This window comes from Geotrypetes seraphini, chromosome 6, assembly GCF_902459505.1.
Source record: "Geotrypetes seraphini chromosome 6, aGeoSer1.1, whole genome shotgun sequence".
Lineage (NCBI taxonomy): Eukaryota > Metazoa > Chordata > Amphibia > Gymnophiona > Dermophiidae > Geotrypetes > Geotrypetes seraphini.
Genome location: NC_047089.1, coordinates 189,133,230 through 189,148,728, shown reverse-complemented (window position 1 = coordinate 189,148,728; position 15,499 = coordinate 189,133,230). Strand labels below are relative to the sequence as shown.

The window sequence follows — 15,499 nt, the reverse complement described above, 5'->3', positions numbered from 1 at the left end:
TGCCCACAGCCCTGCTTTGTTCTGCTCCCCAACCCTGGCACCACACAAACTTCATTTCTTTGGGGGCTGCATCTGGAGGGCATCTGTGCATTCACGGATGTGACACAATGATATCACCACGTTGCATCACCGCGTTGCATCCACACATGTACAGATGCCCTCCAGATGTGGCCCTGATCTTGACGCTTTTCAAAACCCAGACAAAGCCAGGTTTTGAAGTTGTTTAGACGCCTGGACAGTCCTCTATAAAGAGGACATATCTGGGTAAATCCAGATGTCTGGTAACCCTATTTCTGTATCCCTATTCAATTAGTTAGTTCTTCCAGTTAGTAGCTTTGATCTCTTCTTGGAAGCATTTTAGGGGTTGTTTTTTTTTTTTTTTGGGGGGGGGGGGGGGGTTTAAGCTGATGCATTCCAATCACTAAACTGAAAAGAAAATGTTTCCATCTTTGTCACCTGGACTTTTTATTTTACTAATCTAGTTGGTCCCAGTTTCTCAAATTTTTACTTTCCTTGTGTTGGTCTTCATCTAAGTTCTTTTCAAGGGTTTCATTTTCATTTTATCTGTCTTCTCATCTTCCCTTTCTCTCTACATCTGGAGCTGATCCTTCGCTTTTCTGCATATCTCACTTCTCTGCATCTCTATTCACTGCTAGATTTTGCCCTTCATTCTCATCTTCATTCATTCTCTCTCTCTTTTCATGAGTCATACGTATTGGCTCTGTATCTTCCACTATCACCCCTTCACCAGCCCTCATTTATCTTCCTCCAAGTCTCATACCCTTGCCAACTCCAGCTCCTTATTTACCAGTCCCTCCTGGCAGCCAACTCCTTCTCTTCTTTCTCTTACCCACTACTCAGCTTCTCTCACCCTTTTCACAGATCGATCTCTTTTGCCTATCCCATTGTACTGTCTCTTAACCCTTTTCCATCTCTTCCAGAGCCGTCATCCAATTTCTCTACACCTTCCTCCAGATACTCTTGCCCTTCCTCACTTCCTTCTTTTCCTTCTTACCCTTCCACTTTCCATTCTTTCCCCTTTCCCAGTCATTCTAGCTGCCTTAACCACCTCCAGCTATATGCTGTGGCCTCTTATTACCACTTCCCTTTTCTGATTGCTTATCACCACTTCCTTCCCCTCTGATCTGTTCTCATCTTCTCCTTCCACTCTTCCCCCTTTCTCACCACCTCTATCCAGATATTATAATAATAATAATTGGATTTGTAATCTGCTCATATCTCTACAGTTCAGTGACCCAATGTACAAATAAATTGGACATTTCCAGGAATTACAGCTTTGTTTATATACAAAAAAGTTACATCTTATAGAAATAGTTTTAAAGTGAATCTTTAAGAATATATCTCTTAAACAAGTTTGAATATTTCTATGAAACACCATTTATGAAACTGAAGACCTAAAGATAGAAGACATTTCATTTTCTAATTTAGCTGCTTGATATGATAATGTTTGCTCAGACAATTTCAACTTTTTAGCATCTCTAGATGATAGAAAACAAAAGATGTTAACATTTGGTTTTCTTTGAATACAATCTCATATCCTTACATTAAATAGAGATAGGCTGGTACTAAACCATAAATGATTTTATGAAAAAAGTAGACAATTTAAAAAGCTTTCTTCCTTGCACTGGAAGCCAATGAGATTGCATAAAATATAATGACATTCTACCTGATTTACATAAAAAATAGATCAGACACAATGCTGTATTTTGAATATCTGTAGAGTTTTACTAATCTGTGCTGAACATCTTACATATGTAATATTTCAGTAGTCAATTTGACTTAAAATCATAGATTGAACTAAGATCTTAAATTGCTCCACATTAAAAAATTTACGTGTCCCCTGAAGTTTTCGTAAAAGAAAAAAATACTTTTTTGCTAAATGATTTATTTGAGAATCTAAAGATAGTTTACTATCTAAATAGAAGCTTAATAAAATCTAAATAGAATATAAATCTGATTAATAAAAATAGTTGAAAGAAACATAGATGGAGTATTTCCAAAATTTATGATTTTAGTTTTTTCAGTATTCATCAAGTAGTGATTACTCATCCAGGATTCAATTATCTGCATACCTTGTTGAACATTCAAGAGACTGATCTGTGAAAAATTACTAAAAGGGACTAGAATTAAGATATCATCTGGGAATACATATGATATAAAACCATTTCTTTCAAATTCAAAACCCAAAGAATTCAGAAAAACATTAAACAACATTGGAGATAGGGGTGAACCCTTTCCAACTTCTCATTCCATTTGCTCTATTCTGACCCCTTTTCACCCCTTTCTCACTACTTCCTCCTTTCCTCCAATCTGACACCGTTTACATTCTTTTCCTCCTCCCAAGAGGTGCCCTATTTATCCTTCCTTGCCAAAATGCCTGAGAGTATGCCGGTCATTTTTGAAATATGAACGGTGGGGGGGGGGGAGGGGGGGAGGAGGGTTGAACTCTGTTTGAACCAACCTACCAGGTTTGAGGAAACTTAGCCTCCTCAAGCCTCTTATACCAGGCACTTACGGTGGTAAAGCTGAAATGATGGTGGTCTTTGTGTGTGTGTTTGTTCTCCACAGATTTCACATGCTTTTCTACAGTTACTGGGAAAACTGCCTCAGTCTAGTGAATTTATTCAAAAAGGCAGAACCAAATTTGTACATGCTAAAGTCCTGATTCAGATAGACTTGTTAATGTGAGCAGAATGTATATAGTAGTGTTGATGGCGATGGGAGGAGTGAATTGGTTGGAATGGGCAGTGTGTTTTCAGCGTACTTTTAGGACTGACTGGGAATATTTTTTTTGTTGCTTCAGTTATTTATTTGAACCATTCTCTTGGCCTCTCACAGATTGACTGCATGGTAAGTGGCTCTCCACTCTCTAACCAGCACTACATAGCTTCTTTGCGGGGGGAGTTCTATGGCATAAGCCATGATATGCAACGATGGACCCCTGAGAGTGTGGCCTTGTTCCGGGCTCAGACGGACATCAAGAATTTGTACTTGTCAGGTATTTGTATTATTTAAAAAATGCTCGTCTCTCTACCAGCTTTTCTTTTTTTCTTTTTCTTTTGTAGTTTTGAGTCAAACCGTGCATGGTTCAAACTCCTCATTGAATTGTATAGGAGAAGGAAGCATCAGTACGGTCAGACAGAAAATGGGAGAAACTAGCTTGCCTGAAACTGGAGTGGCAAGCTATTTTTTGGGGTGGCATTTGCCACCTTGTGCTGCAAGCCCTCTCTCCTCTCAAACAGGATACAAACAGTTCAAATTGACGGCGGTGGCTTCAGCGACGGGGGGCAGGTAGGGAGAGAGGAAGAAAAAGTTGGTGGGGGGAATGGAGTGTGTTGGGTGGGGTGGGGTGGGGGTGGGGAGGCAGGAGAAATCAGTGACGGTGGCTTCAGTGGGGTGGGGGATCAGGCAGGGAGAGGGGAAGAAAAAGTTGGAATCATGGAGGGACAGAGATGTTGGTTGGAAAATGGAATGAAGTCTGGAGGAGGGGAAGCATGCAGGAGGCAGAAAGAAAGAAAGAAATATTAGATGTACAGTCAGAAGGAAGTGCAACCAGAGACTTATGAAATCACCAGACAACAAAGGTAGGAAAAATGATTTTATTTTCAATTTAGTGATCAAAATGTGTTAGTTTTGAGAATTTATAAATGCTGTCTATATTTTGCTCTATTTTTGTCTATTTTTTCTATAGTTGTTACTGATTGCATATTTTAAAGTCATCTGCCTTGACCTCTGAAAACCCCTCGAATATAAATGATGATTAACATTTTCTCTGCGTACAGTGTACTTTGTGGGGGGGGTTTATTTTGTGGATACCATTATGTATTAATAAGATTATATTGTGTGTATATGAAAAATGGGTGGCAGACGTATTACAATTAGTACTATTATTATGGGGGTGGAGTCGGGGGCAGATTTGGGCAGGTCGGGGGTGGAACTTGGGAGGGAGTACTTGGTTGGTATTTGTTAGGCTTAGGGGGTACTTGGCTTGAAAAGGTTGAGAAACACTGTTCTAGAGTGTTTTGTACATGTTCAAAAGAGAAACTACAGCCATAAGCATTCATGATATGAGCCATACACCCTCTAATGTTGCTTCCCTCGGTTGCAGGTCAAGATGCTTTCTTGTGTGGATTTGGTGGGGCCCTTAACGGAGCTATGGTGTGTGCCTCAGCCGTCCTGGGTAGGAACCTGTACCTGGATCTAATGCATCTCAAGAAACAAATCAAACAAACCGGCTCCAAGAAGAGCAACTGATGTTCCATTCCTACACTGATTTTCTGATGAAAATTTGCAGGAGTCCTGATATATTCCACAAAGATGTTGTTTATGAGATTTCAAGCCCCTTCTGCCAGTGTCACTTGTGGCTTTGAAATATCACATACAAAGTCCTTAGCTTCTTTATGCTAGTCCTGTGAAAATAGTACAGTTTGCAAACAGGCCAGTTTCTCCAGGCTCAAGTTGATTATGTTATCAGAAATCTCTTTATCAAAGAACCTCCCACCCCTGTACAAGCTATTTGGTGATAGGAAAGGCAACCTAGGACAGCCCTTGGGAAAACACTGAAGTTTTATTATCTCATTTACTCAAGAGAGGCTTTGGAGGATTAGACTTCCACCCACTTTTGGCTCAGGCCCCTCCAGACCTTGCATACCATAGGATTTGGAGATAAGCATTATGGCCACATCAGCTGAAGACATTCAGAGCTAGCACTCTCACTCTCCGCTCCACCATATTTTTGGTCTACAGGGGTACTGTATTTCCTGATGCTGGTCTCTTGAAAGATTAGGAGGTGACTTTGCTCATGAATAACAGAATGTACTCAGAGAGTCAGCCCTGAAAGAATATTGAACTGTGGCTGGAGGAGTCTTAAGAAAATGCATTGACCTTGTAGCATTCACCCTCACAGTGTAGTTGGGGAGGGGGAAATTGAACTTTGATCTGTGGCCTAGATAGAAATCCAGCCTGCCTGTTTAAAGCAATAATTCATAATCGACAATCCACTCAATTAAATCAATAGCAAGATTTTTTCCACTGGTAAAGAGTTTATATGAAATGCACTCCATTCCCTCTGAGACAAAGGTTTAAGCTGTGAGATCTGTTAAAAGACCCACCAGTACATCCTAGGTCACACCACTGCTACAGCTGAAGAGGCCTTGCTAAGACTACTTTTAAGAGTGTAGGAGCTCATGAGCTTTGCCTGGTTTTTATCACGTTAATTAGTGCCTTATAATTTAGCTGATTTATTATATCTATTTAATAAGGACCAATATATATCTACTTATAGATTTTTCTGTCTTTTGTTTGTATAGTCTTATTTTTCTTAGAAAGACTTGTAAACTTTGCCTGACACTGTATTTTGTACTAATTTATACTTACTATGGTTTATACCCTAACAACAAAATGGATTTGTCAGGAAGGAATCAAAAATATTTTTTCTTGTGTAAAATGCTGCACTATGATGTTATTGAATGCAGAATTTCAGAAAATAGACCTGCAGGAAGAGAGGTCTGTAAATCTACCAGAAGGTCCCTGATATCAGAACAAGGAAGATGAAGCTGCAGCCCCAAGACGCTGTTGCCCTCCAATCCCCTCAGCCCTCTCCAAACAGGCTTAACCTGGATCTTAGAACACATACATCTAAATCAGTATTTTGACAGGGGACATCCCAACAGCTTTGTGTATGGTCATAACGACTGGCCTTTAGAATCATTAGGTGGAATTGCACCTCTGTTTCACGAGTTTGCTTTTTCTCTGATGCTGAATGCCTATTTTGAGCTACAAATGTACAGCTCAATATATGAAATGCTATGGGATAGTTTTCCCAGTGGCTGACCCAATTGTATCTGAACTTCTAGGTCAGTGGTTCTCAACCCTGTCGTGGGGACCCCCCAGCCAGTCAGGTTTTCAAGATATCCCTAATGAATATGCATGAGAGACATTTGCATATAATGGAAGTGACAGGTATGCAAATCTCTCTCATGCATATTCATTAGGGATATCTTGAAAACCCAACTGGCTGGGGGTTCCCAGGACAGGGTTGAGAACCACTGCTCGAGGTGAATCTTTAACCATATGCTTTACCTGACCAACAGGAGGTTTTCAAGCCCCCTCCCAGTCCAGTGTTTTGCCTTCCTTTTCCTAGCTCTTTGTAATCCTATCTGCCCTTGCTGAGGTATCCAGCATTCATCTCGTTCCTTCTCTCCTCCTCCCCCCTCCATCTGCTCAGCAACAACTTCCCTGCTCTCACTGGCTGCTGTAGTTCTGATGTGGTAATCAGCCTGTCTAATTAAGATTCATCATGGCTGGTTTAGGGCCTGTTTCTGCTTATCTATTGGTACACATTCTAAACAACTTAAGGAGATTATGAATCCCTGAAGCAGGTATTTGCCGAAACATAGCCCATGTCTTGAATGTAAACCACGTAGGATATAAGTGGTATATAATAAAATAAATAAATAAAATGTCAGATTTGTTTTAGTGAATTCCATGTGAGCTACCTATTAAAGTTTTTGCCAGCTTGGATACCTTGGTCATCAAAGCCTGCTGAGTCCCATCCCCTCTACCACTACTATTTATCATTTCTATAGCGCTGAAAGGTGTACGCAATACTGTACATTTAACATATAATAGACAGTCCCTGCCTGCTCAGAAGAGCTAACAATTTAATTTGACAGACAGGGCATCTCAGGGTTGGGGAGATTAATGGTAGAGGAAATGATACACTGGGTATAGGTATCTGACAGCAGTGAGTGGAAGTTTAGAGTTGAAAACAGTTTCAAAAAAGTGGGCTTTTAGCTTGGATTTGAATACTGCTAGAGATGGAGCATGACATATTGATTCAGGCAGCCTGTTCCAGGCATACAGTGCGGCAAGAAAGAAGGGACGAAGTCTGGAGTTGACAGTGGAAGAGAAGGGTACAGATAAGAGGGGCTTGCCTGATGAATGGAGATCACAAGGAGGAGCATAGGGGGAGATAAGTGAGGAGAGATATTGGGGGTCTTCAGAGTAAATGCACTTGTAAGTCAGCAAGAGGAGTTTGAACTGTATTTGGAAATGGATGGGGAGCCAATGAAGTGACTTGAGGAGTAATGTGAGAATAGCGGCTCTCACGGAATATGAGTTGTGCAGTAGCATTATGGACCTGAAACAGGTCCTGTCCCTGCCAAACTAACAGGCTTTGAGCATGTGTGGAGGCTCAAGCCCATGTGCTACCACAGTGAGTCTTCTGTAGCCATCTTGACTACTGTATCTGTGTCACCCCCACTAAATTGTGCTGTAGTAGGCAAACATCTAGTCCCCCTAATGACTGCACTGTCCCTGGCTGTCTCCTATCTCCCTAATTTTTTCCTAAAATTTAAAAGAACTTTAAAAAAAATTCAGGATGGATACAAATCAATGATTCCCCACCACCTTTTACAAAAGCGTGGAAGATGTTTGGGACTGAGAAACACTCTAGTTTTAAGAGTCACCTAGTCAAATACCTGTGGTTTTGGATATCCTAGAACAAAGCTGGTATTAAACTGAAAGGCATCACATGTTTATTTGAAGTTTGAATATGATCATTAACTATAATGGTGTAATATATGTAAATTTGATCACACATGAATGGTAAATTAGCTTTGCTATTCATTTATATTTAAGAACATAAGAAGTTGCCTCTGCCGGGTCAGACCAAAAGTCCATCATGCCCAGCAGTCCGCACCCGTGGCGGCCCGTCAGGTCAATGACCTGTAAGGTGGTCCTTGTCTAAGCCCTTTAATCCCTCTCATTTTTTTTTTCTATCAATACTCTTTCTATAACCTGCCTCCACCTCTACCTCTATCTGTATCCCTCAATTCCCCTATCTATCTGTACCCTTTCTATAGCCTATCTCTACCTCTATCTGTATCCCTCAATCCCCTTATCCTTCAGGAATTTATCCAATCCTTCCTTGAAACACCGTAGTGTACTCTGTCCTATCACAATCTCCGGAAGCGCATTCCAGGTGTCTACCACCCTCTGAGTGAAAAAGAACTTCCTAGCATTGGTTTTAAACCTGTCCCCTTTCTGTTTCTCCGAGTACCCCCTTGTACTTGTGGTTCCTAATAATCTGAATAATCTGTCCCTTTCTACCTTCTCTACACCTTTCTTGATCTTGAAGGTCTCGATCATGTCTCCTCTGAGTCTCCGCTTCTCCAGGGAGAAGAGCCCCAACCTCTCCAACCTGTCAGCGTATGAAAGGTTTTCCATACCTTTTATCATTTTCGTTGCTCTTCTCTGGACCCTCTCAAGCATTGCTATGTCCTTCTTGAGGTGTGGCAACCAATACTGGACACAGTACTCCAGATGCGGGTGCACCATCGCACAATACAGTGGCATGATAACTTCCCTCATCCTGGTTGTAATACCCCTCTTAAAAATGCCCAGCATTCTGTTTGCCTTCTTGGAGGCTGCTGCACACTGTGCCGTTGATTTCATTGTTGTATCCACCAGCACACCCAAGTCTTTTTTGAGGTTACTCTCCCCTAGTACTAATCCCCCCATTTTGTAACTGAACATGGGATTCTTTTTCCCTGTATGCATGACCTTGCATTTCTCTATATTAAAGTGCATTTGCCATTTATTTGCCCACTCTTCCAGTTTAGTTAGGTCCCTTTGTAGGCCCTCACATTCTTCTGCAGTTTTGACCCTGCTGCAGAGTTTGGTGTCATCCGCAAATTTTATAACTTCGCACTTCATCCCTGTTTCTAGGTCGTTTATAAATACATTGAACAGCAGTGGTCCAAGCACTGACCCCTGGGGAACACAGCTCGTGACCTCCCTCCAGTCCGAGTAGTGGCCCTTCACCTCAACCCATTGCTTCCTGCCTGCCAGCCAGTGCTTAATCCATCTGTGTACGTCCCCTTCCACCCCATGGTTCCACAGCTTCCTTAGTAGCCGCTCATGGGGTACCTTGTCAAAGGCCTTTTGGAAGTCAAGATAGATGATGTCTATGGGTTCCCCTTTGTCCATCTGGCTGTTTATCCCTTCAAAGAAGTGCAGTAAGTTTGTTTGGCACGATCTTCCCTTGCAGAAGCCATGCTGGCTCGCTTTCAGTTGTCCATTTTTTTCTATGTGCTCGCAGATGCTGTCCTTTATCCGTGTTTCCATCATCTTACCTGGAACTGAAGTCAAGCTTACCGGCCTGTAGTTCCCCGGGTCACCCCTCGATCCCTTTTTAAAAATAGGTGTGACATTTGCTATCTTCCAGTCCTCCTGGATCTCCCCAGTTTTCAAGGAGAGGTTACAAATATGTCGGAGGGTTCCCACTATTTTGTTTCTTAGTTCCCTTAGTACCCTTGGGTGGATTCCGTCCGGGCCCAGTGATTTGTCGCATTTCAACCTATCTATCTGTTGGAGGACATCCTCATGGCTTACCTCTATTTGCCTCAAAAATAGGGAGTTATTGCTTATATTGCTGGATATAAATTCAAATACTCCTTAAAATCACAGCTTTATTAATCTTTCTTTAAAAAAACGTTACAAAAATTATTTATTTATAAATAGGTAAAGTGCTCAGGCCAATAAACCATTAGTGCATAGATGACATACACAGTGGTTAATCTGGGGCCATCATGAACTTTACCGCCCCTTTACCAACCTCCTACCAGATAGTAAAAAATATATTAAAAACAACTTATCTGGAGTCTCCTCTTAGGTTGGATTTTGTTCATAACCACTGGAAAATTTGTGAAAGTGAACTTGTGCAAAAGGTGCTAAGGTGCTGTAAACATGACTACTATGGATTTATACTACCCCCCGACTCGAGTTTCATAATTATCTTCGTCAGGAGGGGTACTAGGGATATAAAAACAGTGCAAAAACTTAAATTACTATCATATATTAAACATTCATGTCATCTAATAAAATCATTAAACACTTTACTGTTACTCACAATGTTAAAACTTTTGCTGCTCACCACATGCTTGCTCGGTTGGCCTAGCAATGAGATCTCCTCGTTGGCTCGTCCCCTTTTATGGAGGAGATCGGCTGTGACGTCGGGGGTGGGCGGAGTTACCACCGTGTCCCAATCGCCTCCTCTGCTCCTGCCGATTTCTGTGGTCCTCTCTGCTCCTCTGCTCCGCCTCCTCCGCCTCTCTGTATGGTCTCCGCTCCCTTTCTCCGCCTCCTCTGCCTCTCTGTATGCTCTCCGCTCCCTTTCTCCATCTCCTCCGCCTCTCTTTATGGTCTCTGCTCCCTTTCTCCGCCTCCTCCGCCTCTCTGTATTTAAATTTAATTTACCTTGTTTGAACAACATCTGATAATTGTTGAACATGTGTAGCTTTCTTTCATCCTCAATTGTTATTTTTTTAGTTGCAACAAATATAAATATTAAAATGTTTAACCTCTATGTTGGTATGAATTGAAGGGGAAACCTATTGAAACATCTGACCGTGATTATAACATCTCATACATTTAATTGTAATAATTAAATTTTAATGTAATTGCATCACATCACCACTAGGAGGTTATACAAGTCCACAACTAAGAATGTAACTGTGCATACTACTGTGTTTCCCCGAAAATAAGCCCTACCCCGAAAATAAGCCCTACCCCCAAAAATGAGTCCTAGTCGCTGGCAGCAGTGCTTCCCTGCGCATTCGACCCCCTCCCTGGCGACCCATCTCTCCCACCGATCGCGAGACCGAAATACTGTACCTTGTAACAAACAGCAGTGTCGCAGCCTTTTCCTGTCCAGGCATTCCTCTGCCCCGGCGTTCTGCTGCACAGGGGGATGTGAGGGAGAGATAGAAAGACACTGCACAAGGGGATGGGTGAGAGGGGAGGAAAGATGCTGCACATGTGGGGGGGAGAAAGGAAATAGGAAGAATTGGGGGAGAAGAGAGGAAGGGAGAGATGATCATTGTACAGTACATGAAAAAAAGTAAACCTACCCCGAAAATAAGACCTAGTGCCTTTTTTGGGCCCAAAATTAATATAAGACAGTGTCTTATTTTCGGGGAAACATGGTAGTGCTGCCCGATTCAGGGAAATTTTTTTCAGATCAATATAGTTGATTTTTCTATTCTATTCGATTCACTTTTCCTGCTCAATTGAGTGTTTTGTTTTTTTTCCAAACATCCTGGCAGGTTTGTAGTCTTTCCACCCACCCCATCCCCCTTTGCTCTCTCCAATCCCACACCTGCGCTGTGGTGTAAACAAAATAAAAAATACTTTTTCTCTGTCTGTTAGGTCCTAGTTCACACTCACTGTCTTAACACCAGCTCTGGCAGGATACACATTTCAAATCTGACATTGTAATCACAAAATAGAAAATAAAATTATTTTTTTCTACCTTCCATTGTCATATCTAGCATTTGTTTCTTTCTCACTGTCTACCATCTCTCTCTGCCCTGGGTCAAACCTCTCTATTGCCCTCAATGCAGCATCTCTCCTTTCCTTCCCTCCATTATCATATGTAAAATTTCTTTCCCCCATGCACCATCTCTCCCTGCCCTCCACCTTTTGTCCAACATTTCTCCCTCTCTCTTCTTCATGCAAGCCTTCCTCCCCTCCACCATATGAAGGATTTCTGTCTCTCTATCTCTTCTCCCTTTCTAACTCTGTTTCATCTCTCTTCTCCCCCCCAACAATTTTTCCTCTCTTCTCCCCCCATGTGCAGCATCTTTCCTCCCCTCCCATCCCCCTGAGCAGCAGCTTTCCTCCTCTCCCACCCATCCCCCTATGCAGCAGCACCCCACTGAACCTCCCACTGTGAAAGCTGACATACCTCCGAGGCCTCCTAAAGTAGCGGCAGCGCTCTGAATGAGCTGCTTCACGACCTGCCCCACAAAGGCTTCCCTCTGCAGGCTCTGCCACATCACCAATGATGTCATCAGTGATATGGCATGGGGAAGCAGCCCATTCAGAGCGTTACCACTGCTGCTGCTTTAGGAGGCCTCAAAGGTATGTCAGGTCTCACCAGGGTGGGGGTTGCTGAATGGGTGAGTCCAATTTTCTTGGACAACAAATTGATTCACTGAAGTGAATGGATGAATTGATTCGAATTGGCAAATCAGGCAGCACTAGTGCATACTAAATGAAGGAAAGTTTTCAGCCTGGGGAATTTACCCAGCTAGCTATTAAGTTTCCTGGACAAATTCCTTTGAATACTGTCCTAATACTGCCTTCTCTCTATCACTATCCTTTTATAAGAAGAAACAAAAAACAAAGTGGAGAAATGATGTTCCTGAGATGGACTTTATTAATATTAAAATAATATTAAAACTTGGCAAACCACATAAAAACCTCTAGGACACAGTCTGCTGAAAAGCTTTGGACCCTGGACCTAAAAAGCTTTTCAGCGGACTGCATCCTAGAGGTTTTTATGTGGTTTGCCAAGTTTTAATATTATTTTAATATTAATAAAGTCCATCTCAGGAACATCATTTCTCCACTTTGTTTTTGGTTTCTTCTTGGATTTGTCTATGGAGATCATTGGGTCAATTCTCTTGTTTTCGTCTATCCTTTTATAAACACCAAAGAAAGTGAAATTTGTTATTTTGCTGCTTTCATTTGTGAAGCTTTTCTTACACATAACTATATACCTTAATTAGATTATCCCTTGGCACCTCTAGTTTGTACCAGAGGCAATGGAGGGTTAAAATGACTTGCACACAACTTCTATGGTTATTGGCTCACTGCTGCAGAGCTACCAAGTTACCCAGCTCCAGGAGGGAGACTTTTGGACAATCCAGTGGTTGAACTTACATTCTAATTAAGTGTGTTATATGTAGTCCTTAATACTACCAATGACTTGCTGTATCTAGTGCTATGACCTATATAAACCCAATATTGGATAAGTGTAAGTTCACTTTGATTAAAAACAGTATTTGAGTTTTGCTCTGGTACTGTGGTATATTTTTAAGTTTCTAGATAAAGTAGCATGTTTTCATTAGTAACTGAGCATGTCACCTAGAAGTGGAGAAACCTACAGAGCTAAAGATGATGTTCTTGGTTTACCAAGTTCATCATCTGAGAAATCCTCAAGGCCAGTTACCAGAGCAGTGAGTGAATTTTGGCTCATTTGGACATTCATCATCTTTGATTACAGGGTCTAATTTGCCTACCTGCAGACAAATCAAGAAGCATTTTTTACATCTTTGCCAAGATCAGAAAAATATAAAAAAGAGAATTTCAGGTGAAGAAATTTTCTACAGTGTTGCTGACACTGTCACTGTATTTTGGTAAATGACCCACATCAAGACAAAGACCAGGCAGAACTGTATGGTGGATGTTGTAGCTCTCTAGCATGAATAAAGTGGATACTGAGGACGGTCAGACTAGATGGGCCATTTGACCTTTATCTGTCATCATGTTTCTATGAGTATTCTTTCAAAAACTAAAGGACATGAAAGTGATCCAGGAGAAAAATGAGGAACTTTACATAGCTAGACACACTTTTTGATATTGGTGCTCCAGATGCCATTGAAGCTATAATGAGTTCTTGACTGCTATTAAGTAGTGCTGCCTGATTCAGGGATAAATTTTTCAATTTGGCCAATTGAATTGATTTTTTAGTTTGATTTAATATTCCCGCCCAATAGGGCATTTTTATCAAACATCCTGGTGGGTTTATTTTGTAACACCAGCTCTGACAGGATACACATTTCAAATCTGACATATTGTAATCACAAAATAGAAAATAAAATTATTATTTTCTACTTTTTGTTTGGACATTTTATTATTCAAAACATGTTGGTTCCAGGCTCTGGTTTCTGTCTGTCTTCTATTTACTCGGTCGCCAGGGTCTCCTCTCCATTTGACATTTTCTTCTTTCTCCATGCTTACCATCCATCTTCCATCTCTGTACTATCTCTTCCACTGCCATATCCAACATTTCTGTTTCTTTCCCACTGTCTACCATCTCTCTCTCTCTCTCTCCTTGCCTTGTGCCCTGGATCAAACCTCTTTATTCCTCTCTATGCAGCATCTCTCCCTTCCTCCCCTCCATTATCATGTGCAACATTTCTTCCTCCCCATGCACCATGCTCGTGATGTACATTTCATGAAGCTGTGAGCCTGCAACATATACGGAATAAAAATGTTTAATGTTTTCTTTTTTAAAAAATTATTGAAATATTTTCACAATGTTACATTCACATAGTTAGGATATGGATCCAAAAGAAAATAGTATACAAACAACTTAGTTAGACAATCTAAACTAATAAATCCATCTAGCCCACATTATTGTTGGAAGAAGACAGCTCATTAATTTAGAAACCAGCAAAGAAATCAAAAATAGGAAGGAAGAGGAGAAAACCTTACGCCCTTTCCATCCCTACTAAATACAAATGAGCGCTATTAATTATTACCCAATTTTGAAAAAACAAAACAGGTTAATGTTTTCTAATCAACTGTCGTACAATAAGGAGATGATTGTGAAACTGGAGCGTTCAACCGTTTTCTTGTGCTCTTTTACGTACCACTGTGGATGAGAGTGTGCAGAGCACAAGTCACACCCATTCTTGATCTGCAATTTTTCTGTGACATACATGACTACAAATCAGTCGATCGCTGACATTGTGTTGAAGAAGTTATCTAACTACCAATGGTATCTGACATAAGAAGCCTTGCTGACAATATCAAACAGGGCATTGCTTCTAAGATGTTGAACACACCAGTGCCAGAACAGTTTTGTTGGGGTAAGATGATTTTCAAGCAGGTAAACTGAAGCAAATCCCTGGGAGACTTGGTTGGACCTGAACCACATTTCCTGTTTCATGCTCTTGGTATTACCAATGAATGATGGACAGGTTGTCTGAAGATCCAAACTTCCATACTGCTGAACAGCTGAGTGAGGTGTTAAACTGATTTTGTCACCATAGACCCAAGGCAGTGTGAGGCCTTGTTGGAATGAGTTGAAAAGCATCGCAAGCTTTATCCTATCTCAAGAAGACATTGAATGCTTGAGTGTTTGAAATCCCATTGGTAGGTGACTACAGCAAAGTGTACATGTTTAGCTATTATCGAAGTACGTTAAATTTCTGTTATTTTCCACAATAAAGATATTGAATGTTCATTTAATAAAATACTGCTAGAGTTTTTGCATAAACTGTCTTTTTATCAATGTGTCATTGCTGAGTGTGAAAACATAAAAGTTATAGCTACACTACCAAGACATTTGCTCCATTAAGCAAAAATAATAGCAAATTTTAAGAAAAATTAAACTTTATATAATCAGTGGCTTTGAGAAACTCCAGGATGTACTTTAAAATTTTTTAACTATTTTCTGATCAAGCGCAATCAGATTCATGGGAAAAGCTTGAATTCACAGTTTTTCCAACTTTCGGTTTTTCTGGACAACCCTAATGCCCACAGATTGGCATTGTACTTTCCCTGCTACTCCTGGAGAAGTGAAATATTGGGTGTGGAGGGGGCGAAGGTCAGAAAAGAGTAAATCAAGGAGAGGGAGAAAGAGATAACCTGGTAGGGGACCCACAAATATGTTTGCCTAGGG

At 41.0% G+C, this 15,499-nt stretch overlaps 2 protein-coding genes across 3 annotated transcripts in view; both read left to right on the top strand.

The window, feature by feature from the left end:
- The window catches only part of RETSAT (retinol saturase), a 50,307-nt gene extending 45,815 nt beyond the window's left edge, over positions 1-4,492 (top strand). For both annotated transcript variants that reach the window (XM_033949154.1, XM_033949153.1), the window contains exons 10-11: positions 2,860-3,019; positions 4,130-4,492. In XM_033949154.1, coding sequence (XP_033805045.1) covers positions 2,860-3,019; positions 4,130-4,275 — 306 coding nt within the window. In that variant the 3' untranslated portion in view covers positions 4,276-4,492. The remainder of the gene's footprint in view (positions 1-2,859; positions 3,020-4,129) is intronic.
- Positions 4,493-12,947: 8,455 nt separating this feature from the next.
- Positions 12,948-15,499, top strand: part of LOC117362930 (caspase-3-like) — a 35,507-nt gene continuing 32,955 nt past the window's right edge. Inside the window, exon 1 of the mRNA XM_033950021.1 lies at positions 12,948-13,046. Coding sequence (XP_033805912.1) covers positions 12,948-13,046 — 99 coding nt within the window. The remainder of the gene's footprint in view (positions 13,047-15,499) is intronic.